Source organism: Manis pentadactyla, chromosome 4, assembly GCF_030020395.1.
Source record: "Manis pentadactyla isolate mManPen7 chromosome 4, mManPen7.hap1, whole genome shotgun sequence".
Taxonomy (NCBI): Eukaryota; Metazoa; Chordata; class Mammalia; order Pholidota; family Manidae; genus Manis; species Manis pentadactyla.
The window spans coordinates 183,185,010-183,209,411 of NC_080022.1; the positions used below are offsets into that span (position 1 = coordinate 183,185,010).

The 24,402-nt window shown below is 54.0% G+C and overlaps 1 protein-coding gene across 2 annotated transcripts in view; it reads right to left on the reverse strand.

The window, feature by feature from the left end:
- The window catches only part of SDK2 (sidekick cell adhesion molecule 2), a 244,260-nt gene extending 223,696 nt beyond the window's left edge, over positions 1–20,564 (reverse strand). For both annotated transcript variants that reach the window (XM_036900084.2, XM_036900083.2), the window contains exon 1: positions 20,134–20,564. In XM_036900084.2, the coding sequence (XP_036755979.2) occupies positions 20,134–20,197 (64 nt within the window). In that variant the 5' untranslated portion in view covers positions 20,198–20,564. The remainder of the gene's footprint in view (positions 1–20,133) is intronic.
- Positions 20,565–24,402: the final 3,838 nt, after the last annotated feature.

Genomic DNA, 24,402 nt, shown 5'->3' on the forward strand with positions numbered 1-24,402 from the left:
AAACCTTACTGAAGGCAGGCGGGAATGACAGCACCCTGGTGGGCAGGGGTGGCCCAGACAGCTGGCCTCACACCCAGCAAGGGAGGTGGAGGGCTGCAGACGGGAGGGGAGAGGGCTCAGGGGCGCATTCTAGTGCCAGCAGCAAGGACCTTGTCGCCTTTCTGATTTGAGACCTGGAAGGTGCTGGAAGTTTCTTCTTAGGAAGCCTCTGGCCACACTCCTTCTCTGGAGAATTTTCACGGGGAAAGAGTCAGCCCTGCTTTTTCCAGTATGGTTTAAACGTGGTCTTTCTCTAATGCAGGTGGATGAATCCAGAGACCCCTGGGGTCCCTTCTGCCTCCTAGCTCTGATTTCAGACTCCAGGAAATATGGGGAGGAAGGTCCCAGGGGGTGCCACCCCAAAACCTCACCCACCTGGTTGCAGAGAGCTGCCCCTGCTACCCGTGTCCAGCTTACTCAGTAGCATCTTCAAGGGACATGGAGCTTGGTGGGTGGTGGTGGTGGTGGGGTCCCTGCTATTTGTGTTATTCTCCTGAATGATCTACCAAACCTGCCAATATAACTCCCTCTCATGGTGAATTAACTGGCTCTTCTGGAATCATAAATAATTAGTGAGCCCATCCTTGATGCCACTTAACAGTTTGTGTTTTCAAAGCACTTTATGCCCATTAACTAAAGACTTCTTGATGCACCTTCAGGAGAGAAGGACAATATTGACAGGGAGCAATACTGAAAAGACCTCTGGAAGTCATCTCATCCATCCCCCTGGCTCTGGGCAGGACTGTAGCTGAGAAGAAACAAAGCAAACAACTATGTTTTGAGAAACCAGAAGATTGAAATGCCTAAGACCACAGAGAAAAACCTACCCAGGGTGAGCTGCTCTCTGATGAGTTAACCACTAGGCAGAGCCCAGCATGCCAGGAAGCCAGGAAGGCCGGTGGGATGCAGTGGGTCATGGAGGGAAGCCCCTTAAGGGACAGAGAGGTGGTCATTTAATCCAGGGCATGCTGGAGAGACCCTGAACCAATAGCAGGTTTCTTCACCTGCAAGGAGGGAAAATGGTAATTTGCTAAGCAAGACCCATTCATTAACCTGCAAATGACACAGTTCCGTCACTTAGGCATGGGTCTCTTAATCAGCCCCCTACCTTTGCCCAGCCACATGTAAAGTTTTGCTTCTCCCTTGGGGCAGAAATGGACATTTATGTCGACTTGCCTCTCCCTGTGAAAAGGGAGAGTTCAATGTGGCTGCTGATTCATTCAGAGTCACGGAAACAAGATCCTCCTGGCGGGCAGCAGTGGGCCAAGCCCTGGGGCTTGGGAACAGAAGCAACCTTGCAAGCCTCAGTCCTCTGCCCTTGCTAGAGTCACAAATATTTAATTTTTTTCAGTGAGGAGCTACTGGAAGCCTGCTGTGTGCCCAGCACAGGGCTGAGATGTGAAAGGAAAAGGGAGGGAGAAGCCTTCAGCTCAGTCTTATGAACACAAAGGGCCTTTTTCTCCAGAATCTATGGTCCACTTGGTGCCTGGGAATGGGGCAGGAGTGGGAAAGTTAGGAAAGCAGCCCCTTCACCCCTGTCACCATGGTTCAGGGGACATGGGCCAAGCAAGAAGTCTACAGGTAAGTGCCTGACCAGGTAACTTCCTATTCTCCCACTGCTTCTGTCATTCTCACCGAAAGCTCAGGAAAGCAATGGTGGGGGAGGGGGAAGGCACAGATGAATGGAGATCCTGCTCCTGCTACAGCTGAATAAACTCCTGCTGGAGCAACCGTCCCACAGCTAATAACTACAAACTCCGGACAGAAGACACAACAAGCAACTACCTGAAGGACCTGGAGAGTGAACCAAAGCAGGCAAATTCTGGAGAGGACATAATACTTGGAAGAAGCACATGGCACAACATGAGTTTTCTGTTCTGTACGGAGTTTAATTTGAGCGCCACACAGCAGAGAGCTAAGCTCTCCCAAAGAACAAAGCTACAGTAATCCAAACAGTGTGGCACTGCTGTAAGGACAGACACAGTGTGCAAGGGGACAGAACTGAGAGCCAAAAATTAAACCCAGATATCTATGGCCAGTCGATTTTTGACAAGGTTTCCAAGAACCCTCAATGGGGAAAAAGTGTCTCTTCAACAAATGGTGCTGGGTCAACTGGACACCCACATAAAAAAGAATGAAGTTGAACTCTCACACCACACCACACATTTAACAAAGTGGATCAATGACCTAAACATAAGTGCCAAACTATAAAACTCTTAGGAAAAAACACAGGATTATTAAATCTTTATGACTTTTGATTTAGCAATGGCTTCTTAGACATGACAACAAAAGGAACAACAGTTAAGCTGGCCTTCATCAAAATTAAAAACTGTGCATCAAAACACATTATTAAAAAAGTGAAAAAGCAATCTACAGAATGGGAAAAAGTATTTACAAATCATATATCTGACAAGGGTCTAGTATCCAAATATATAAAGAAATCTTACAACTCAACAAAAAGACAAACAGCATGATTTTAAAATGTGCAAAGGACTTGAATAGACATTTATCCAAAGAAGATATATAAATGGCCAACAAATCCATGAAAAGATGGTCAACATCATTCATCATCAGGGAAATGCAAGTCAAACCCACAGTGAGGTGCCACTTCACCAAGATAACCCTAATTAATACAAATTAGACAATTGGAAATGAGTAATTAACTAAACAAGTAAAAAATTAATAAACGCTGGTGAGGATGTGAAGGAACTGGAACCCTTGTATATTGCTAGTGAGAATGTAAAATGGTGCCAATACCATGGAAAACAGTTTGTCAATTCCTTAAAAAGTTAAGTGTAGGATTACCATAGGACTCAGCAATTCCGCTCCTAAGCACGTACCCAAAAGAACTGAGAACAGATACGCAAAGAAAACATGTACACACATGTTCACAGTAGCACTATTCACAATAGCCAAAAGGTGTAAAGAGCTCAAATGTTCAATAACAAATGAATGGATAAAGAACTTGTGGTATATGCATACAGTAGAATATTATTCAAACATAAAAAGGAAGGAAGTGCTGAGCCCTGCTTCAACATGGATGAACCTCCACAACATTATGCCCACTGAAAGAAGTCAGACACAAAGTGTCACATATTATATGATTCTCTTCATATGAAATATCCAGAATAGGTGAATCTACAGATATGGATTGCAAATCGGTGATTGCCATGGGCTGGAGGGAAGGGGGATAGGGGGTAACTGTTTAATGGGCTTGGGGTTTCCTTTTGGGATGATGAAAAAAATTTGAAACTACATAGAAGTGGTGGTTGCACAACATTGGGAGTGTACTAAATGCCACTAAATGGCTATTTTAAAATGGTTAATTTTATGGCATGTGTACTTCACTTCAGTTGAAAGAAAAAATCTCCAATAGAAAACTCAGTCTTTCTGGCCTGAAGAACTAGAGAATATGGGGCAACCACAGCCACTGGAAAGTGAGGGGGGAGTCCTGGAAAGAAGAAAGCCAAAGGGGGAAACTCCAAATGCTATGTATAGACTCGGCCCGAATCCCTGGCTAACCATTTAACCACGCATGCTCAGGGCAGACTGCAAGAAACCCAGGTGAAAATGAAAGAACTGAACCTGCGATTTGAGTTACTGCTCCAAGAGTTTGCAGTTTGAATCATCTAAGTTAATTCCCACTAAAACAAAAATGAAATCAACACTCTTTGGAGAAACATAACAGAATCCACAGTGCCCAGGAGACATTCCCAAATTACCCCCACATACAAAGAGCTGGAAAAATATGACCTGTCCTCAAGATAAAAGGCAGTCAACAGAGACACAAAGAGTTGGCCCTGATTGTGAGGTAGCTATTAGAGCTATACTCATTGAGATGCGTGACAACATGCTTTTAATGAATGAAACACAGTAAATCTTCACAGAGCTAGAAAGACACATCTTTATATACTATATAAAGCCATATGGAAATGTGAGAACTGAAAAATAAAATATAAGAACTTTAAAAATTCACTGGGTGGCCTTAACAGAATGGAGACCATGGAGGAAACAGTGAAGTTTAAAATATACCTTTAGAAATGATTCAATCTGAAGAACAGAGAGAAAAAAAAGACTGTAAAAAGTGAACAGAGTCTCAGGGACCTGTGGGACAATATCCACACACCCAATGTAGATGCCACTGGAGAGGAAAGAGAGAAGAGGGCTGAAAAAAATATTTGAAGAAATAATGGCTGAACATTTTCCCAAATTTGGTGAAAGGCATAAAATGTACAGAATCAAGAGGGTCAGTGAATCCCAAGCAGGATAAATACAGAAAATAAAACCCCACATCTAGACACATCATAGTCCAACTTCTGAAAACCAAAGATAAAGGGGACAAAGGACTTCATGTCTCCTTCTCAACTACCTGGGTGTGCCCCAGCGATGAAATAACAAGGACTTGGAACAGCCCTAAGACCAACCCATGCGTCCTCTTGACCAGCCGCCCATTGCCTACACCCTGTACCGCACAGAGACGCTGTGCTCCAAGTTTCCAAACATAGGAAGGCTTTTCGCAGTTTCATTTCTGCTCTAAGGACCTCTCTATTGGACAGAGAAGTCGACTACAGGGGGGAAAAGCCTTTAATCCTCTGGTTGCCAGGAAGTCAGCAACACATTGGAAAGGGAAGCCAGGACGCTCCCTCGTGCCCCTATTCTCTCTGTGCGCATCTTTAGGTTGACACCCCAGCCAGCTAAGATGGTCTCCGCTCCTTCTGCGATCCCCTCTTGACCTGCAGCGTGACCCTGTGGTTTATAGAAATCGGGGCCACTTCTATGGCTGGGACAGGGAGGGAAGTAATGGTTCTCAGTCTTTGTCTTCCTCTTGCTGTGAGTCGGGGGAGGCAGGGAGCCCTGTGACAGGTGGAGAGCCCCAAATCTTTGCATTCCATCACCAGGGGGTGAAGGGACTTGCGAAGGACACTTGGACAAAGTCAGGAGAGGCGATCCTTTCTTCCTGAGCCTCACCCACTCCTTCCACGGGACGAGGGCCCCAGAAGGACCACAGGAGAAGCAGCTTCTTCAGGGGCTTCAGGGGCTCTAGAGCACGGGCACCACACCCTGGCAGGGCTGCGGCTGATTCTGGCCTTCGGCTTTTGGGGCCCTGACCGCTGAAGGAATTCAAGGGCCTTGACCATCTGCTTCTTTGTCCTTCCCAGGGGAGTTGGCAGGAACCCAGCCTCTACCTCTCCCACCCTGAACTTGACTAATGGTCCCACCTTCCTGCCTTTGCCTTCCCAGTGCCTCTGGCCCAAATTCTCTCCCTGGGCTTCCATGGTCACATGCCAACCACTATGCCTGTCAAGGGCCCCATCTTCTGCACAGTCCTTCCTGATCCCCCAGGAGGAGGCACCTCTTCCTCTTTGGATGATTGCTTCCTATTTCATTTGGTTTTATTTAACAAATACTTATGCAGTGTTAACTGTATGCCAGAAGCTCTTCTAAGAGCTTTACAGCTAATAATTTGCTTACTCCTCACAGCCACCTTGCAAAGCAAGTACTACCATCTCCAATTTGCAGAGAAGGAAACTGAGGTTCAGAGGCTAGGCTGCTTGCCCACAGCCAGAGGCAGTCTGGTCCCGGGGTCCTCACTCTTATTCATTGCTCTGTAAACTACTGGCCGAGCAGAGGATCAGGGACCCAGCACTCTGCCCAGCACCTAGTGGGGAGAGCAGAAAGTGGGGAGGAGGCCTTCTATCCGCCTCCGGACCCACGGACCTTGAGTGGGAGGACAGGCAGAGGACATAAGACACACCCCACCTCTGTTCAGTTCCCGCTCTGCTCTGCAGAAGCAGCGATGGGTGGTGGGGCTCCACAAGATACCGCCTACTGCCGCTCCTGGGACTCTGACCCCTTCAGTGTCGCCTCCACGGCACCCCACCTCCCCGAGACCTGGGCACACTCGGCTCTCCCACCTGTGGGTGCGGCTGGGCTGCTTTGTGCTTCTCCCTGATGTCTAATGGACCCACACTGCACAGGGAATTGCCCTTAAATAAGTGATGAGCTCTCTCTCACAAGAGCGTTCCTCTGCTCGTCCCTGGAGAATTTCTGGTTTTGTTTATTTAAGGGAGTGATTTCTTTTCATGTTCTCTTTCCTGTAGAGAAGATGGCACTGCAGACAGACCATTAACAAAGCCGGGCCTCTGGGCCGTCTTCCAGGACAATGGGCCCCACACTCCCCCTCCAGTCCTCTGCTGGCTGGGGCTGGGACTGGGGCAGGGAAGAGGGCTGCCCGCCGAGAACTGGGGTTCCAGAGAGACAGTTCTCGGCAACCAGGAGCTTCTCCAAACACAGCCAAGCTGACGGTGCCGGTAGCACATAGTTTAGGAGGGCTTCTGCCCCGTTAAAATTTATTTGAAGATAGCAACACAGCAAATGAACTCTGATGCTTCCTAAAGGTCAGTGTACTTACATGTCACCTAAGGATGTTAAAATGCAGATTCTGACTCTCAGCTCTGGGGCAGGGCCCGAGAGTCTGCATTTCCAGCAAACTACTGGTACCGAAATTGCAAAGATTGCTCTCAGTACTCAAAGAACTGGTGCATCCACACGCCCTGAATGAACCTGGCCTGCCCTGGGGGAGACACAACCAGTCTTCATGGTAGCAGTAACGCTGTTAATGGGAACCAGTACTTACTGGGCACCTACTATGTGCCAGGTGCTCCAAGCCACCAGGGCCTGGAGAAGGAGACTATCTGGTGTTGTAGGAGGGTTTTTCTGATTTCCCTCAGAGAGTCTGCCAGTCAGCAGGGAAGGAGGAACTGGATAGAGGGGATTAACAGGTCCAAGCAGTACGCTGCCCCATCTTACAGGCAGGGTAACTGAGGCAGGGAGCGCTTCAGTATCTTCCCCAAGTCCCACAGCTGACAAACAGCCGGGCCAGGATTCCAGCCCAGGTGTGCTCTCGCTTTGAAGACAGTGGCATTTTGTACTCGGCTTCTCGTGGGATAAGGAGACAGCAGCAGCTAGAGCGACGCATACCAGACAGGACCAGACAAGCAGGCACCCGAGACCCGTGGCTGAATTCCAGGTCCCTCCCCTCATTGTCCTCCCACGATAACCCAGACCTCTCCTGGACAAAACTAACAATTTCATGGAGAAGTTTCTATGCTTGCTCACCTTCTGCCTCACCTTTGCCTTACCCCTAGGGGCTGAGATAAGAGAGCCCCTTGCCTTTTCAGCCCAAGGAGAGGTAATGGGGGCCTAGGGAAGACAGCAGGAGGGGGACAGACCCCAGAGGGCTGCACTCTGCTTTTACAGACCAGGAGAGGGGAGGGGAGTCCCTGCAGGGTCTCCCAGCAGGCAGGGCCAGCCTCATGGATGAGTGAGCTATGAGGTCCCAGGGCCCTGTGCGTAGAAGGACCCCTCCCCGTGGTTTAATGTTCTGCGGTCACCACTTTGGAATTCTTGATAATTTGTTACCAGGAGGCTCACATTTTCATACACTTGGCCCTGCAAATCACACCAGGCATGCCAGGGGCTGGAGACTGTGCCAGGGCTGGACCCTTACAGAGCTGTGGTTGACGGAGCAGGCTGGTGCAAGCCCACACCTCCACGCAGGCCAGAGCCCAAAGACTAGAACACAAATGGAAGCTTTCATAGAGGTGAGGTGTGGGGAAGGACCTCCTGAGGGCCTGGCAGGTGACACCGCAGAACAGCACCCAAGGGCACATAGAACAGTGCCCATGTCCTCCCCTGCCTCTGATGACAGACCAGGTTGGCTGGGCTGGGGAGGGGAGGAGAGAGGCCAGCTGTCAGCAGGGCCTTGGCCTCTCCAAGGAATCCACCAGCCAACACCACCCAAACCTCGAGGGCTGGGCAGATGCAGGCGCTCGGCCATGCCAGCCTGTCCCTGGGCCCCGTGTAATTAGAGCCAAGCCCTTCACTTGGCGTTTGGGAATGGCCGCAGGAGAAGAGAACAGCCAAGTGGAGTTGATGCCGAAGCTCTGGCCTGGCCCGGAAGTCGCAGCTCAGGGGGCAGGCCTCATGAGGAACCAAAGCCAGACATTCATTGCTCTGGGGCCACTGTCCCCAGGGAGACAGGTGCTGGCATTAGGCAGAGCTAAGGAAGGAATGTGGAGCTTAGGGACAGGAGAGAGACTTTACCAGGCCCAGCACATTCCAGGAAGAGAGGAGAATGAGCTCCAGACGCAAACCCAGGGGTCTGAGTCCAGGGGTCTAGTCCACAGTGGGTTCCAGAGGGTTCCTGGATTTATGTTGGAGCTTGGAACCACTGTGCTGGGGACAGAAGGGCAGCGTTCAGTCTCCTGGGGTGGCCCCTTAACCTACAACCCTGCTCCATTTCGGTCTTCCTGGGCCCAGTCAACAGAGTCAAGGGCTGGCTGGGGGCCCAGGATCTCAGGGGAATTTCCTCAACATCAGACAGTCAGTGAACACTTCCAACATGAATCAACTCCACTGGCCTGCTTTGTGGTCCAGAGAGTGGTCAAATCCAAACTCATGGGGCTTGCTGTGAGCATTAAGTGTGCTAATACGGGGAGGACCCTCAGAATGGAGCCTGGCCAGGGTAGCACTGAATCAAGGGTGGCTATTACCAAATGTCATGGATTCCAAATTCACTTTGATGTCTCTGGAGTCCGAATGCATCTTACTGAGGATTACATGGCAGCATTTTTGCTTTCTTAGCAGCACATAAAACAATGGCATGTCTCCCAATTGATGTCTTAGGTTCAATCAAATATGGGACACAGATAACGTGATGCCTGTATATATCAGATTGCATCTTTCTCAGCAATGCCTCCTTTCATGTGAGTTGAGTTCTGGGGTACTGCTGAATGCCCCGTTCCATGTGGAAACAGGCATGGAGACCTCAGGTAGGACAGGACAGGATGAGCACATCTCGTGGGGGATGCATACAAAGTCATGGGCAGAGGCTGTGTTAGGTGGTAGGGTCCTAGGTGGATGGGTCAGGAGCACGGTGGGTGGGACAGGGGTCCTGTGGGAGCCCTTGTGACGTGCACAACAATGCCTACCATGCTGCGCTCTGGCTTAGGTCAGTTCCCAAACAGCATTTCAGACAATTCTCCCAACAGCCCCATGAGGGTGATGGAGGTTTGTTTGTTTTAAATTCACCCTTAATGGATGAGGAAACTGAGGCTCAGAAAAGCTAAGTGATTCGGCCAAGGTCATTTAGCCTGGAAGTGGCCGAGTGAGGCCAAATTCCAGGCTAGCTGTGGGAGCAGCTGCCCTGCTTTGCTCGTCAGCTGTCTTGAGGGGAAGCAGCGAAGCAGGGAAGACCTGTGGGCAGGACCTGGGCCAGGCGGTGAGGACTCGGGCCCTGGGCCGGCCGTGGTGTCAGCTCCGGAGCCCACTACTCACAAGCTACGTGACTTTGCGGGGAGGGGTGGCTCCTGAGCTCTCTGGGCTTTGGTTTCCTAATCCATGGAACGGGGAAAGTGGACTTCCCGCAGGGGTGGTTTAAGGACCGGACCGTTCACATAAAGCATTTCAGACGAGGTCTGGCTCGCAGCAAAGGCTCCGTGAACGGGAGCTCTTGCCACTACACCGAGGCGTGGGCCCCGAAGGCCACCTGTCTGCGAGATGAGCTGCAGGCTCCCCTGGCCCTGCTCATGGCCCCTGAGGGTCTGGGGCTAAAAGTTGGGGCAACAGAGGGCAGCCTAAAGGAACGTCTTGGGGGTGTGCCAGGGAGCTCCACCCCGAACCGGCATCAGCTGCTGGTGCGAGAAAGGAGAGGGAACAGTGTGGCAGCGGCTCTCCGTGCTGCCCTGGGGCCTGCCCACAGCCGGCCACTCCTGTCACCCCGAGTCCCCACTCTGCAAAGGGATACTCAGAACCCCCCACCCCCACCCCCAGGACATACAGGAGGAAGGTGAGGGGCTGCGTGCGCCCTTCCAAATCCACTCCCCAGTGCCCGGCTCTTGACTCAACCCCCCTCCCCCAGCAAAGGCAGAGCACCTCTGTGGCTGGGCCGTCTGCACCCAGACCCCTGGAGTCCGGCCTGCCCGTCTGGCCATGGCCCCAGCTGCTCTGAAGCACCCTCACCACTGAATTCAGCTGATGTGACCATGCCCAGAGCTCAGATGGAGCTGGGAAGGAGGATTCAGAGAAATCAGTCCTGCAAGAGGCTGGCTTTTTGGCTAAGGGCAAAACCAAAGGGCCACCGACTGCTGTCAGAGCCGAGCCCACAAAGGGGGCCTGAAGTCCCAGCTTCCCGGCTCTGTGGCTTGGGACACCCTACTCGGCTCTCTTGGCCCCATGTCCTTTTCTATAAAACGAGGAGCCTGTTACAATCCGACCTCAGTGGTTCTCTGAGATCCCCTGCAGTTTGAGCTCACCTGCTGCCTCTAAGGGAGCTCCAGGACCTAGGGCTGGAGCAGGGGTCTGGAGAGAAGGCCACAAGCCCCAGATGCATGTGCTCCTTCCACATGTGGACAGGCAGGAGTCCCTGCACTTCTGTCTGCTGCTGCCTCCTGCAACTAGCTTTACAGGATGCCAGGGAGTGCGTGTACCCTGAGTGTAAGCACCCTGAGGGCAGGGGCCATGCCCGAGGAAGCCACTGGAGAATGCAGCCAAGCACAATCTGACCTGAGTGGTCAGCTACCACTAACGTGTGCATTTGCCACCCACAATTGCTGCTTGGCCATGGAGAGGTGAAAACACAGGCCCCCAAGGAGGTTCTCGTCAGTGTAGCAGCTCATGGAAGAGACATGAAAGGGATTCAGATTGGAAAAGATGACCTGAATGCATTTGGAGCAAACCTGATCATCGATGTAGAAAAACCTGATGCCATCTATAAAAAATTAACTGGAAATAATCATTCAATCTAAGCAAGTTGCAGGGAGCAAGATCAACATTTCAAAATCAACTGCATTTCTACATCCTAGACACAAGTAACTGAAAGTCAAAATGAAAAATAACATTTACAATCGCATCAAAAATGTGAAATAGTAAATATGACAAAAGATGTACAAAATCTGTACTCTGAGACCCGCAAGACATTGCTGAAACCACAGAACTAAAGAATGCAGTGACACCCCAAGTTCCTGGGCCAGAAGATTCCATGTGGTCGAGATTTCAACGCCCTTCATTTTCATCCATATTATCAATGCAGTCCCCATCAGAAAGCCCAGCAGGAGTTTTTGAAGAAAAAAAAAATCCGATTCTAAAATTCCCACAGAAATGTAAACACAGATAAGCTGATTCCAAAAATTCACGTGGAAATGTACAGGACTAAGCATAGCCAAAACAACTCTGAGAAAGAACAGGGTCAGAGAACTAACACTACTTGGTTTCAAGGCTTATTATATATAAAGCAACATTAACCAGTGCAGCATGCGACTGGTGTAAAGAAAAATAGATAAATGAAGAACAGAGTGGCCAGAAATAGATCCCTACATAAATGATTTTCAACAATGGTGCAGAGATAATTCCATAATAAAAGAATGTTTTCAAATAACGCTAGAACAATTGGACCTCTCCTAGGCAGAGAGGTTGGTTACTAAGGACACAAGGAAACTTGAGCTGGTGACGGATCTGTCCATTACCTTGATGTTGGTGCCACAAATGATCAAATTATACCCTTTAAATATGTGCAGTTTATTATGTCAAAACAAAAACAAAGCCTCCAGTATCCCCTAAGGATGATGGGGGCTCCTCCCATCCTACAAGACCTTAGTTGCAAGGTCACCTCTGTGATGCCTCCCCTGGGGCAGTATTCACAGGTCACCTTGCTGGACCCCCAACACCTGGTTCCCACCTGCACTGAGCTGCCTTCACACTGCCCTATATTAACAACTGCATGCTTGATGGCTTCACTTACCCGTGAACAGTTTGAGAGCAGGGCCCTGCCTTGGCCTTTGCTGGATCCCAGGCATTGCGTTTGGCACACAGTAAGTGCTTAGCAAATGCCTGAGGATCTTTATGGCTTTTGTTACTCATCAACACTTGCAGGTTTCTTTGGAGCTGCTAGTGAGAGCTTGGCCAGGAGTGACTTCCCTTTCCACCCTTCCTCTCCCAGGGAGGAGGCCACTGGGCTGCTGCTTCTTGTGTTTGTTTCCTTTTAAGTTAAGACATTGGGAGCAAGAGCTTCTGGTGGTGAGGAGAAAACAAAGAAGGGGTGGAGGGGTGCTTCTCACATGCAAGGCTGTGCAAGAATTTCCCGTGCTGTCCTCATCCAGCCTCACCACAGTCCCCTGCGGCAGAAGCAGAGCCCATCAGAGCAGAACTCGCTCAGCATGGCCACCACAGCACCTCCCTGACTTTTCCTCAAACCACCAGGCTAGGCCCTGGACAGGTGACAGCCAATCACCTGGGAATTCGTTAGACATCTGCATGCTAGCAAGCCCTTCCAGGGACCGGATGCAGGCTCAGGTGTGAGCCCCACTGCTCCAGGCCACCATCTCCTCTCCATCCTGAGGCAGGTCACACCTGGGCTCTAAGAATGTGCTCCGGAGGCCCCAGATACAAAGGCACCCTTCATTCATATGGCTCTCCCTCCATCCTCAGGTGGCCTGGCACTGTGATGGGACCACTCGCTTCCCTGTGGTCAGTGTCTCAGAGGCATGTCTGTACCTTGGCTTGGACATTTCGCCTGGGCTCAGAGGACAGGGTCCCTTGAGATCTTCCATAGCAGAGGCACCAGAGAAGCTGGAGACAGAGGCCTGCTCCCCACACCCCGGGGCTGGACATTCCAAGTTCCTGGACAGACAATAAGCCCTAACATTCCAGGCGAGGTGGCGCAGACAATGGGCCTTGTGTCTCTCCCCACGCCTTCCCGCGGCTGCTCTCAGACAGGCTCTGCGCGGGAGGCTGAACCGTCAAAAGCACAGCAGTCCACCCAACTGGCCTGCTTGCCTCTGCCCAAGCCCTGGCTGAGCCCAGGGCCCCTTATCACACACACAGCCTTGGGCTCTCTGGGGCCCAAAATGTTTCTTTTCCTGGGAGGTGTCCAGTGCCTCCAAGGTTCTTCAGGAGAAAGGGGTTACTTGCCGACACCTTTTGTCCCCCCGACGTCCAGGCCTGTCTTGCTGGGGTGGGGAAGAGTGGACAGTGGACAGAGAGCCCCAGCCACCCAGAGCCCCAGCCAGAGGCATCTCCTCTCGCCCTGGCTGATTTCCCTTCATTAGTGCAATCACGTCAACACTGACAGCAGTCTATTTATTACTGCCCCGACGACAACCATTTTTCACCCAGTGATGCACAGCCTGATAATGAGCTTAGAGCTGAGCAAATGAGGAACTCCCCTCGACCCTCCTAGGCAGCTGGAGGCCCTGAGGTGGCCTGCCTGGCAATGCCTGCCTGCATTCGCTCTGCCAGGGCAGGGCAGGGAAGAGGGGCTCCAAAAGGGGAGGTCAAGGGCCACCGGACTGAGCCGGCAAGAGCAGGCCCTTGTGGGAAGGAGACATCCAGGCTGACCGAGCAAGAAGGCGTGAATGCTGGACTTGGACTTGGCGCAGCAGGACCTCCTCTATTCTAGGTGCCGAGTCCTAGGGTGGGTGAGTTCTGGGGAAGCCTGGGAGTGCATGGAGCTTTGGGGTCTGGTTCCAGAAGCCCAAGAGCCTCAAGAGGAATCTGGGGGAGGAGGACTGAAACCCATCTAGAGCATCCAGTTAGTGGCGCATGGGCAGGGCACAGAGCAGGGTGCGGCTGGAACTGCAGCAGGCATGCAAATGACAGTAAGGCCCTGCTCTGCCTCAGGATGGTTTTGTGGGACTCTCCGCTGTCCTGGTGGCACCACACGTCTCAGTGAGAAAGGCCCCTGGGCAGTGGGCACAGCTACCAGAGCCCAGTATGTCTCACTAAGGCTGGTCTCCAGGTCTTCAGGCCCTCCCTCAGTGCCCGGCTCCCAGCACTGAGTCAATCACGACCCCTAATAGTGTTGTTGGAGTGCTGGGGGGCTTGCCCAGTGCAAACTAAAATGGGGAGGGACAGAAGGCCCCACTAGAAGCCAGGACTCAAGCCCCTAATGGTGTGGAGCAGACTGGCCAAGACTGAGGGAGGACTGAGAAAACACCAAGCGCACGGGCAGCAGGGCCACCTAGGGTGGGGCCGACAGCCTTATCTTCACACCTGCCTTCCCCCAGGGGCACCTCCATAGACCAGTCCTGGGGGATGGTTACGGTGGCTGAGGGTCAATTACATTAGTGAAACAACCTCTTTAGGATGTATGTACATAAAACATAGAGACAATTTTAAATACAGATGGTTGAAATATATATGTAAAGCCTCTTAGAATCTCAGAGATGATGTGACCCTGGAGATCACTTCATTCAAGTTTTTCAAAACCAAGTTTTGACATATATCCCAGGGGATCCCGGAAGCCATGGGGGCATTCGTACCACATCTTCCAATAGCATCAATTGGCTTTAAAATATCCTTTGTGAGTTCAAATAGAATTCAGATAGACTATGGAATGGAATGCAAAATTTCATGTATTTAAAAAGGAACAAACAAAGAAGGAGAAGGTCAAGTGGAGAGCAGGCAGCTTCAAGCTGCAAGGCCAGCTCCCCGGGGCATGTGCCCAACCTCCTCCACCACACAGCCCATCTTGGGAAGGCTCAGAAATGCTGTGTTTACATCCCCTCATTTTCCCAGTGAGGACATGGAAGCCCAAAGGGACCCAGAGAGAATCGGTTTTGGCCTCCGAGACCCACAAAGCAACAAATCTGACATTACTATCACCCCTACAGCACCCTTCTTTAAAGGGTCAAGTTCATTAATTGGGAACAATAATTTACGCCTAATACCTCTATCTTTGCTGATAAAAGGTTATTATCTAAATTCAAGGAGCTGGTAATTAAAGAAATCAGTCTCACACCCACACATTAAAAGATAATTCAGAATCAACAAGGCCAAAGTGCCAAATTTGACCTCTAGACCGGTGGTGGCGCCCTGAGAGCTCAGAAGCCTTTGGGAGGATGTGTTCCCGCCGTGGGTCCCTGGGGGAGAGTGCGTGCAGCCGTGGAAGAGAGGAAGAAAGAGTTTATTCATTCACTCGTTCTTCATTCACTCATTCATATATATTGAGCTGCTTCTCTGTGCCAGGCATTGCCCTAGCGAACGGGGACACGGCAGTGAATGAAATAAAGCCCCTGCCCCCATCAGAGACCGTCAGTAAGTAAACAAGTCAGTATATGTCAGATGGAGAGAGCAAAGCACAAGAGGGGTGCGTGCTTGGCTAGGATGCTTAGGAACAGAGAGGGGACACTGGAGGAGAGCCCTGGAGGACACAAGGAGGGGCCTTGCAGACACCTGGAAGGGTTGGGAGCCGCCTCCTGGTCAGCAGGAGCTCAAGTGGAGATGGGAGGCCAGAGAGAACCTGGTAAGTTCTGGGAACAGAGAGGCAGTCAGGGTGGTGAGCGCAAGGTCCCAGAGGAGGCCTGAGTGTGGGGAGCAGCAAAGGTGGACCCTGACACCCTCACAGCCGTGTGGCCCACACATTTGGAGCATTCATGTATACTAAGAGCATTTTAAAAGTGACTGAGATAATTGCATTTAATATCCCCCCAATGCCTATGAGGTAGATACAGTTATTTTTAACTGTTCCCTCCTTTTATGGATGGGAAGCCTGGGCCCCAGCTCAGGGTCAGCCAGCAGTGCAGGCAGAGGCCGGAACCCAGGCTGGGAGCCGCCAGCAGAGCTCCCCGGCCCCCGAGAGGGGCTTTCTGGACCAGACACCTAGCTCTGGGCAGCCCTCCCGCCCTCCCCCAGGGGCTGGGACCTCAGGAGCGACCAGGATGTTTTCCTTTCCACTCGAGGCGGCAGGGCTGCCGGCAGCGCTCCTGGCCCATTTGTTGCAATTGGCATCCCAAGGCCTCATATTATGATGACTAATTCCCACCTCTTTGGGCAGCCCCAGGGCCGCCTGCTGCAGTGTGTGGGGGACAGGGTGCAGGCAGCACTGTTAACACCCAACATCCATTCCAACTCGGTCTCCTGACTCCCAGGCTGGGGGACAGGGACCAGGAGGGGGTTTTCTGGTCAAACAGATGACTCCTTCAACTGCTGCCAAATCCTAGGGCAACCAGCCATGACAGGCTGTCTAACAACAAGCTTTTGCAAGGTAGTGAGTCCTCTATCACCAAGGGTATACAAGCAGAGACCACAGGTCGCTTGTCTCAGGTTTGCGGGCAGAGGACAGTACTACATGACTTTTCATGTTTCTTTCAAGTCAAATGCACTGATTCTTGCTAGTCCTTAGGACAGAGAACAAGTTCATTCTCTCTTACCGTTTAGCTTACAGCCCAACTGTGCTGGGGTACAAAGTCAAACGCATACCAATATGCAGTTTAACACATCATTTTAAAGTCAGCTGTCCAGGCACTGTTTAAACAGAGAACTGCTGTAAAGGATTTGGCCACTTTCCCAGCTCCCTTCTCTTATGGAACAAGGTTCTAGCCCCCACTCTGGCCTTCCAGCAGAGGACATAAGGGAGAGGCAGTTGATAAATATTTGCCGAACAAATGCATGAAAGGGAGGGTTTCTGAGGCAGGTGTCAGGCTGCCAGCATGACTGGGCCTCTGGGTGGTGGTGGTGGGGCTGAGTCTGCTCATCTCAGGCAGGGTGATACTCTGCAGCCAATAGAAGCATCAAACCATTTCACCCAGCTAACCACAGCCCCAATGTTTCAGGCTCCCCAGCTGAAGCCAAGTGGCCTCAGGGTGAGGAGAGATGGGTGCAGGGCAGAGGGCCACCTCTCAGACCCAGGGAGATGGGGATGAAAAAGCAGGGCCTCCCCACGGCCCACTCTTGTGTGGGGCTTTTGACATGTCTCAGCTGAGCCGCAGGCAAGCATGATGCCTGGCCTTGTGGTAATTAGCAAGAGGCCCTGATCAATAAGTTATTTTTTGCTGTCAGTAATTAATAATTACAGCTTGGCCACACCATGTAATTAAACTTTCATCCCCTTCCCTTGTGTGCTGTTTGGCTTTTATTGTGACTGGCTTCCAGCACTCAACTTTCTCCCCTTGGAGGCTCCGGGAGCCTCCGGGGCTGGGCTTCCCAATGGCTCATCCAGGGTTTCCTGCTGCCTGGCTCACACAGCTGGGACTCCCTTAGGTTCTGCCCCCAGGCACATTCTCTCAAAAGAACCTTCAGGACCAGCGGCTGTGCTGTTACTGCCCTCCCTGCAGCCTCCCCACCTCCTCAGGATGTACACCAGCAAAAACCAAGCCTCCCGGCATCCGAAAAGTCTTAGGAGGCACTTGTTAAAATGTAGACACCCTGACTCCCTCAGATCTTTCCAGCTGGAGAACCTGGGAATCCAGCCTGGGCTGCAGGACAGCCGCTTTGAGACACAGTGACACAGACACAGAAAGAAGGAAAGAAGGGTCTTGGGTGAACAAAAGGCACTTGCAGTCTTTTTGGCCTCCAACCACTCCCTTGGCTTACAGAGTAAAAACAATCATAGTAACATTCATGACAAAACAATTACCCTTTAGTAAGGACCCTCTCTAGGCTAGGCACTTGCGGGGGGCTCGCCCTGAATACCTTGAATCCTCCTATCAACTCTGCTCTTTCTACATCACTGCACTTAGCTTGGGACATGATTGTGAATTGTGTGACATTGAGTTTTGGGGGAAACGGTCAAATGGTGGCTTTCAGTATAAGCAGATGATGCTGTCCAGGTCTGGCACCTGGAAAATACTAGATAAAATCCAGCAGTGGCTGAGGTGAGCTCTGTGCCAAGAGAGGAACAGTGCTTGGTCCCTGGCTCTGGGTCATGACTGGAGAATGCAGCTCGGAAGGGACAACAAACAGTGCCAGTCGCTTCCACCACCCCAAGGGATTAATGGCATGGTCTCCAACTTGAAAGAGAAACAAAGGAGAAACCCCCTCTCTAACCCCAAAGCAGATAGGAAAGGAACCCCCTGAGAGCCACGGCCTGCCCCTGCCCCGCACGCCTGACACAGTGCAACACTGTCCCCACGTCTGAGCTGGGACCACATTCCCACAGTCCTCTACACGGTTTGCTGCCTGGGAGACAAATGGAAGAAGAGTACCAGACCAATCCTGGAAAACACTCTATCTGAGCCAGAGAACACAAATGGAGCAGCAGGGGACCCAGGCCGCCACACTCAAAAAGGCAGCAAACAAGAGAAGCGGGAGAGGGAGTGAATCAATCAGAGACCTTCAGGCTTCTGACAGGCGAGCCCCTCCCGCAGGCAGCACAGGGACAGGAGATGGCCTGGCCTTCAGCAGGACGGGTGGAATCCTGGCCTCAGACGGATGGGCCAGGTGTGCTGGCAGGACATGGATGAGACTTGATGACCTGGAAGGAAGGACCTTCAGGTACCTGGGGACTCCTTGTGGGCCTGGGCCCAGACGGGACAGGAACTAGTGAACCACCTGCCCAGGGAAAGCATGCGGTTGCTGGAATCCGTGCAGTAATTAAGTTAGAAGTGTTCAGGCAGAGAGAGGCCGGCATGCCTCAGAGCCCTCCCTCTCTCCTGGCTGTGGGCTAGTAACACCATAACACCACGGGGATGTTAGAGCCAATCTGTGAGTTGCCCCAGGGCACCCTACAACCCTTCCTATTTGGCCAGCTTCAGGGTCCTCCCAAGACCCTCAGAAGGGCCCCAACCCAGCAAGCCCACCCCAGCTGCGGATGGTCCCAGTTCCTGGGAGACAGGGTCTTAGAACTCAGCTGGTCCAGTCCTGACTCTGACCTCAGGTCATCCTGCAGCTTTGGGCAAGTCACTTAATGCACCTGGACCTCAGTTTTCCCATCTGTTAAATGGCTACTAGAATAAAATGACTTCCAGTCCCCAATTGCTGGAAGATTTTATGATCATCATAAAACTAATAATAACTTTTATTACCTTACATTTACAGGGCCCCGTTACAAAATGTCTAAGTGCTTTTAACGCAAACTACCTTGTAAAATCCTCCCCCTCCACCCTGTGTGAGCTGCTTATCTTCATCTCTTTGATCTCGGCTCTCTGGACTGTCTGATGCTGGGCACGCAAGGGTCCCTTCTTCCCTCGGCGACCCTAGAGGTGTGGTGGGGTTGCAGCCTCTGAGACGGGCACCCCAGGGTGGGTCCAGGCCCCGTCCAGAGCCTGGGAGAGAATGCCAGGCCCGCGCGGGTCCTGGACCTCAGTCCAGGCTTCGTCTCCTTTCGCCCCCAGCAGGCGCCGCTCGGACACCGCTGGCACCGCTGTCTGCATCTGCGAACCCCAAAGGCAATTCGGAAGCGCGGGTACAGCCGCCCTCCGCGGCTGGGACCTGCCCGAGGACTGGGGTGATGTCTGGGCATCCGCCCTCTGGAAGAGGACAGTGCGAATCAAGCCTCCTCAGCCTTGAGAACACTCCCACCCCAAATCCAGCAGCCCTTCGCCGCTGCGAGGCTGCTCCAGGCAGCTACAGGTCACAGCGGCGGGCGCAGAGACAACCGAGCGGCCAGAGGAGCTGGAGGCAGAGGCAGGATGCCGTGTGCGTCTGCGGGTGGGAAGGCAGAGGGCCTCAGACCCTCCCTGTGCACCGGCCCCCTGGGTGTCCGGGGCCGCACCGCCAAGCATCCCAGCCCCAGAGGCCGGCAGGGCGCGGGCCCCGTAAGTGGTCAGTCCCAACAACTACCCGCCCCGGGCGACCAACTGGCACCAAGCCCCCGACTCAGGATCCTTCCGCCGCCCTCCCGCCCCACTCCCTTGCCCCGGGGCCGCCGCTCCTGCCCAGCAGGGCCCTGCCCTTCCCCATGGATACCCAGCGGGAAACCAGGAGCCCGGCCTAAGAAGCTCGGCTGAGCCGGGCGCCGAATGGCGCGCCCCCCCTCCCACGCCGGCCCGAGCACACCCATCGCGGCGGCGGGTAGCGACCCCCATCTCATCTCAGGCTCTTCTCAGCCTTCCCGGGCGACGCCTCCAGCACAGGCCCCCACCTTCCCTCGTTTGGAAGCCACAAGTCTCAAAAAACTGCCCCACCCCCGAAAGAGAGCCCCCCAAAACTAGAGGTGGGGGGTGGGGTGGGGGTGGGGGGGTCCTGCAACTCCCTGGAGAGGGCTCTCTCTGCCCAGGCTAACCCCGGTGTCCGGGAGGCCACCGCGAGGCCAGCGAGCTCCCGCCACCATCCCCTCCAGCCCCCTTTCCGGCCCCACGTGGGGGTGACCCTCCTTACCTTGGGCTCCGGCCGCACGGATCCGATGCAGGGCCAGCAGAGTCCAAATCAGCAGCCCCCACATGGTGCCCAGCCTTGGTGGGGAGGTTCCGCACCGTTTTATAATCCTGGTTGGGTCGGGTACACCGCGGCTTCGACCCGGGAGATAGTCTACGCTGCTGTGACTCGGAGCAGTATGTGCCCAGGAGGGGCAGAGCTGGCGACCCCAGCCCTTCCTCCTCCTCTTCGGTCCGAGTCCGATCCCGGCGGCGCGCCCGGAAGGCGAGGGATGAGCAAAGAGAAAGAGAAAAAGCCGCGCTCTCGGACTCGGGGCGCCCCCGCCCCTAGCACCCCAGCTCCGACTTCTTCTCCCAGGCGGGGCGGCCTCTGCGATGTGGTCGGGTCCCGGGCCGGGCTCCGGAATAAACCGACAACTTCAGGAAACTTCCTCCCGTGGCCACGTTGCCCGCCCCCCGTCCCCTCCCCGCCCCCTGGCTGGGATCCCCGGGCGGACGCAGTCACAGCCGTTCCCGACGCCGGGCCCCCGGGGCTGGGCTGGAGCCGAGTGCGGCGGCAGGCGCGGGCGCGGGGGTCCTCCTAGGGGCTCCGGTTTCGGGGGGCGCGGTTGGCATAGCGGCCCGAATCTCCCTGGAGCTGAAGTTTTCTTCTGCCTAACTTTGCAGGCAGCATCTGGCGGGGCCCAGCCACCCCTCCCGGCTTCACGGCGCTGGCGCCCAGGCCGGGGACTCTGGCTCCCTCCCAGGGGCGCCGGGCCCCGGCGCGCCCTCGGCTCCGCGTCCAGCGGGCTAGCAAACTTTGCGGGTCCGGCGGCCCGGCGCGCACCCACGCGCGCCCATGTCCGCGCCGGCGGGGCCGGCTGCTGGGCTCGGCGACCCCGGCTGGCGCCCGCGCCCGGACACGCAGCCTCCTGCCGGCCCGAGGTTGGGGCCCGGCGGCTCTGTCCTCCGCCGCTCCCCGGCCCGAGCTCTCGGGGAGACGCAATCCGGAGAGCCCCGCGGGCAGTCCCGGCCCCGGGGACGCGGCGCCTCCGCGGACGCCCGGCGCTCGCCCACCCAGACACCCGGCGGGAGGAGCGGCGGCCGCCGCGCCGCCGCCCCAGCGCCTCCGGAGCTTCCGCCGCGCGCTGCGCCCGCCGCCCTCCGCTTGCCGGGCTCGGGGTCCGGAGAGCCGCCGCTGCCTGCGCCGAGCTGGAGCTGCGGGGGCAGCGCTAGCCGGGGACGAGCGCGGCGGAGGCGGAGACGCGGAGAGGGGGGCCGAGCGCTACCCCGTGGCCGCGGCTGGAGGCAGCCTGCGCGCGGGGAGGGGGCGGCGGCGGCGGCGGCGGCCCCGAGCCAGGCCCGGGAGCGAGCCGCGAGGAAACACGGTCCGTCCGCGCGGCCGCGGGCGCCTAGCGCCGCTGGGACCCGACGGAGGGCAGCACTGTCGACCTCGCACTGTGCCCGGGCGGGGAGGTGGCGCCCCAAGCCCCTGCGCGCTCTCGGCCACCCTTTCTTTCCAGCCTTGGCCCCGCACCCCTCTCTCAAAGGCCTCAAGTGCTTCCCACTCTCACCCAAAGCCGGGAACCCCACCACCCTTCCCGGATGCTGAGTGGCAGGGGCGGAGGGTGTGTTGGGAAGAGGAGCTCATTCAACTGGTTGGTTCCAGTTTCCCCTTCTCAGGTCAGGCTTTCCAAAGTCTGGAAAAGCTCAAGGGCCAAGAGCAAGACAGAAGGGACACCAGAGACACAGATGGCTGCGAAGGTGACGTCGGTACCAAAGCATATGCATTCTTTCTTTTTTTTCCTTTTGAGCTCTGCTTGCAGAGGGTCGAAGAACAAGCAACTGGTGAGGGAGCCACAGAGAAGAGGACTGGGAGGCTGCCTCGCTTGTGGCCCATCGGAATGATCAGGACCACGACCCCCCAGGTGGTCCTGTTGGCAGGGTGCAGGACCCAGTTAACTTTCCTAGGCACTAGGCACCCCTTTCTCCATTAAAAAAAATACATACATATATATAATTTTAAGACTGCATTGGCATAAAGACAAATACGTTAATATTAAAACATTTCTTCAACCTAAAAGTTCATTTATTAATTAATTTCTTCTGATTTTAAAAGAAATTAAAACACTTTCATGGGCTCCTAAGAGACTGGGCTCCCTGTTGCTGAGCCTGCCGAACCGCAGGGAGGAGTCGGCTCTGCCCACCTGGGGTTTCTGCTGGGGAGCAAAGAGCCCTTGAGACCCAGTGGGTTTTGCCACAGCACTTTTCTCCTCTTTCTCCCGGGTGGTCTCACCGAGCCTGGCCATGCACAGATGCTTCTCCTCTTGCCCTAGTGTCTCTGCCTGCAGGGCCCACTCTGCCCCAGAGGGCACCCCTTCTGATTGCTCCAGGGGGGACACAGCCACCACAAACACTCTGTTGCTTTGAGAACGCTTGTTTCACCTGCCTTGGCAAACAGACCGTAGACTTTTCTGAAAATGGCTGAGAAGCGAGCCTGCCTTCCCTACAGTCCTTCCAACAGTAATTAAAACCACTTGCCACTTTCTCTTCTGGCAACCTGGGTGGCGTTCCAGGTGGAAACCTTCTGGCTGATTGGTAAAAGGGAAAGGCTTTGGGGGCAGGTGGCCTAGGTGTGGCCAGCTCTGCTTCCCCTTGGTGGCCACAGCATTGCCAGTGATGGGGATGCCCAGCTGTGACCTCGTGCCGCCTCTTCGTGGGCTCTCTGTCCCATCCTGGAGCTCAGGCCCTTACCAGCCCATGGAGGAGAGCTGTCTGCAGGATGCTGTTCCACAGCCTGCTCACAGAGGGGGCCTGAGAGCCAGATTTGCCAGGAACGTCACCTTCCCACCCATCAGAGAAACAGCTGAAAGGCTTGTATCTGTTCTCAGAGGGCAGGAGCTCACGTGGACACAGATGTCTGAAGCCTTGGTGAATTCCACCCTTTTCGTATCCAATCCCAGACTTCCAACAGGCAGGAACCTGAATTGGACACTCCTGGGGCACCAAACAGCATGTGTTCTCTTTGTCAGAAGACATCTGGTGGCACAGCTGTGCATGGCTCTATGCACCTTCTTCCGGGAGTTTAGTCCCTGAAGGCCAGGGCAGGGCACCAACCAGGGGCTGCGGTGAGGGAGGAGGTTCCTTTGTGTTGGAAGTCTCCAGGCGTTCCTGTATGTTACAGAGCAAAGAGGACAGTACCCTACTTGCAGCTTTTACTCAAATCTGTCTCCATCCGCCTGGGATGGAGAAGAGGACTCCCGGGTCTTCTAGAACTCAGCCTGTACACACGTGTGCATAGGCAGGGAACTATCTTGATTCTGCTGCATATCAGAGTTTTGCTGGCTCAGGAGGAGGCTGAGTGGGGAGCTCACCACTTGAGAGGGCTTGTTACTGGGCAAGTCACTTGCAGACACTGTGACCTCATTCTCCCCACCAGTGGTGTAATTAGAGGTTGCGAACTGTGCAGTTACAGGGGATGCCACATCAGGAGGGGCTGCACTGCTTTCCCAGGCCCCACTCGGCCTCCCTGTCACAAGTCTGGCCCTTCCAGTTGAGTCTGTGCATATACAGCTCTCCTGGAAAACGTGGGACAGGATCTGGGCCTTCCCCCCAAGATCCCCTCTCTCTCCATCCCCTGGGCCAGCACTTTGTAGAAGGCATTTCATCTCAAACATGCTCTCTACATAGATTCCACTCTGCAAATTCCAGGGGAGCAGCAGCAGCAGGTAACACAACTGATTTTAAAACAGAAGGAGAGCCAGGGTCACTCTGCTCCCCCTGGCCCTTTCTTCCTTTCCAAGTGGATCGTGTCTGTTTAAAATCTCACCTTTCTCTTAGAAAAGCCTTCACGGAACCCCCAAACAGGACCACTTCCATAGCCTCTCATCCCACACATTGAGCCAGTGAGAGAGCATTGCTGCTAGGGGGTCCCTTGGGAGGGGAGGTGCATCACCATATGCCAGCCAAGAGCAAGAAGACAAAACCCAGGGAGGTCAGCTGGAGCTGTTCCGTATTCCAGAAGGCCAGCGTCCTCCTTACCACCCCCACCCCCCAGGCATCAAACCCGGCCTCTGCCAGGTTTCACACACAGAAAACCAAAGGGCAGGCAGGGCAGAGTCAGCTTTTCAATATGATTACTGTATTTTTTTTTCTATTTTCCATCTCAAATGTAACAGTAACTAGAACAGAGTGTACAGTCCAGGGTCAGGCACGTCCTCCACTTGCAGGGACCGGGCAGGAAGCAGTGATGTTCAGAGGCAAGGCATGGGGCACCCGCTCCTCACCTCACCCC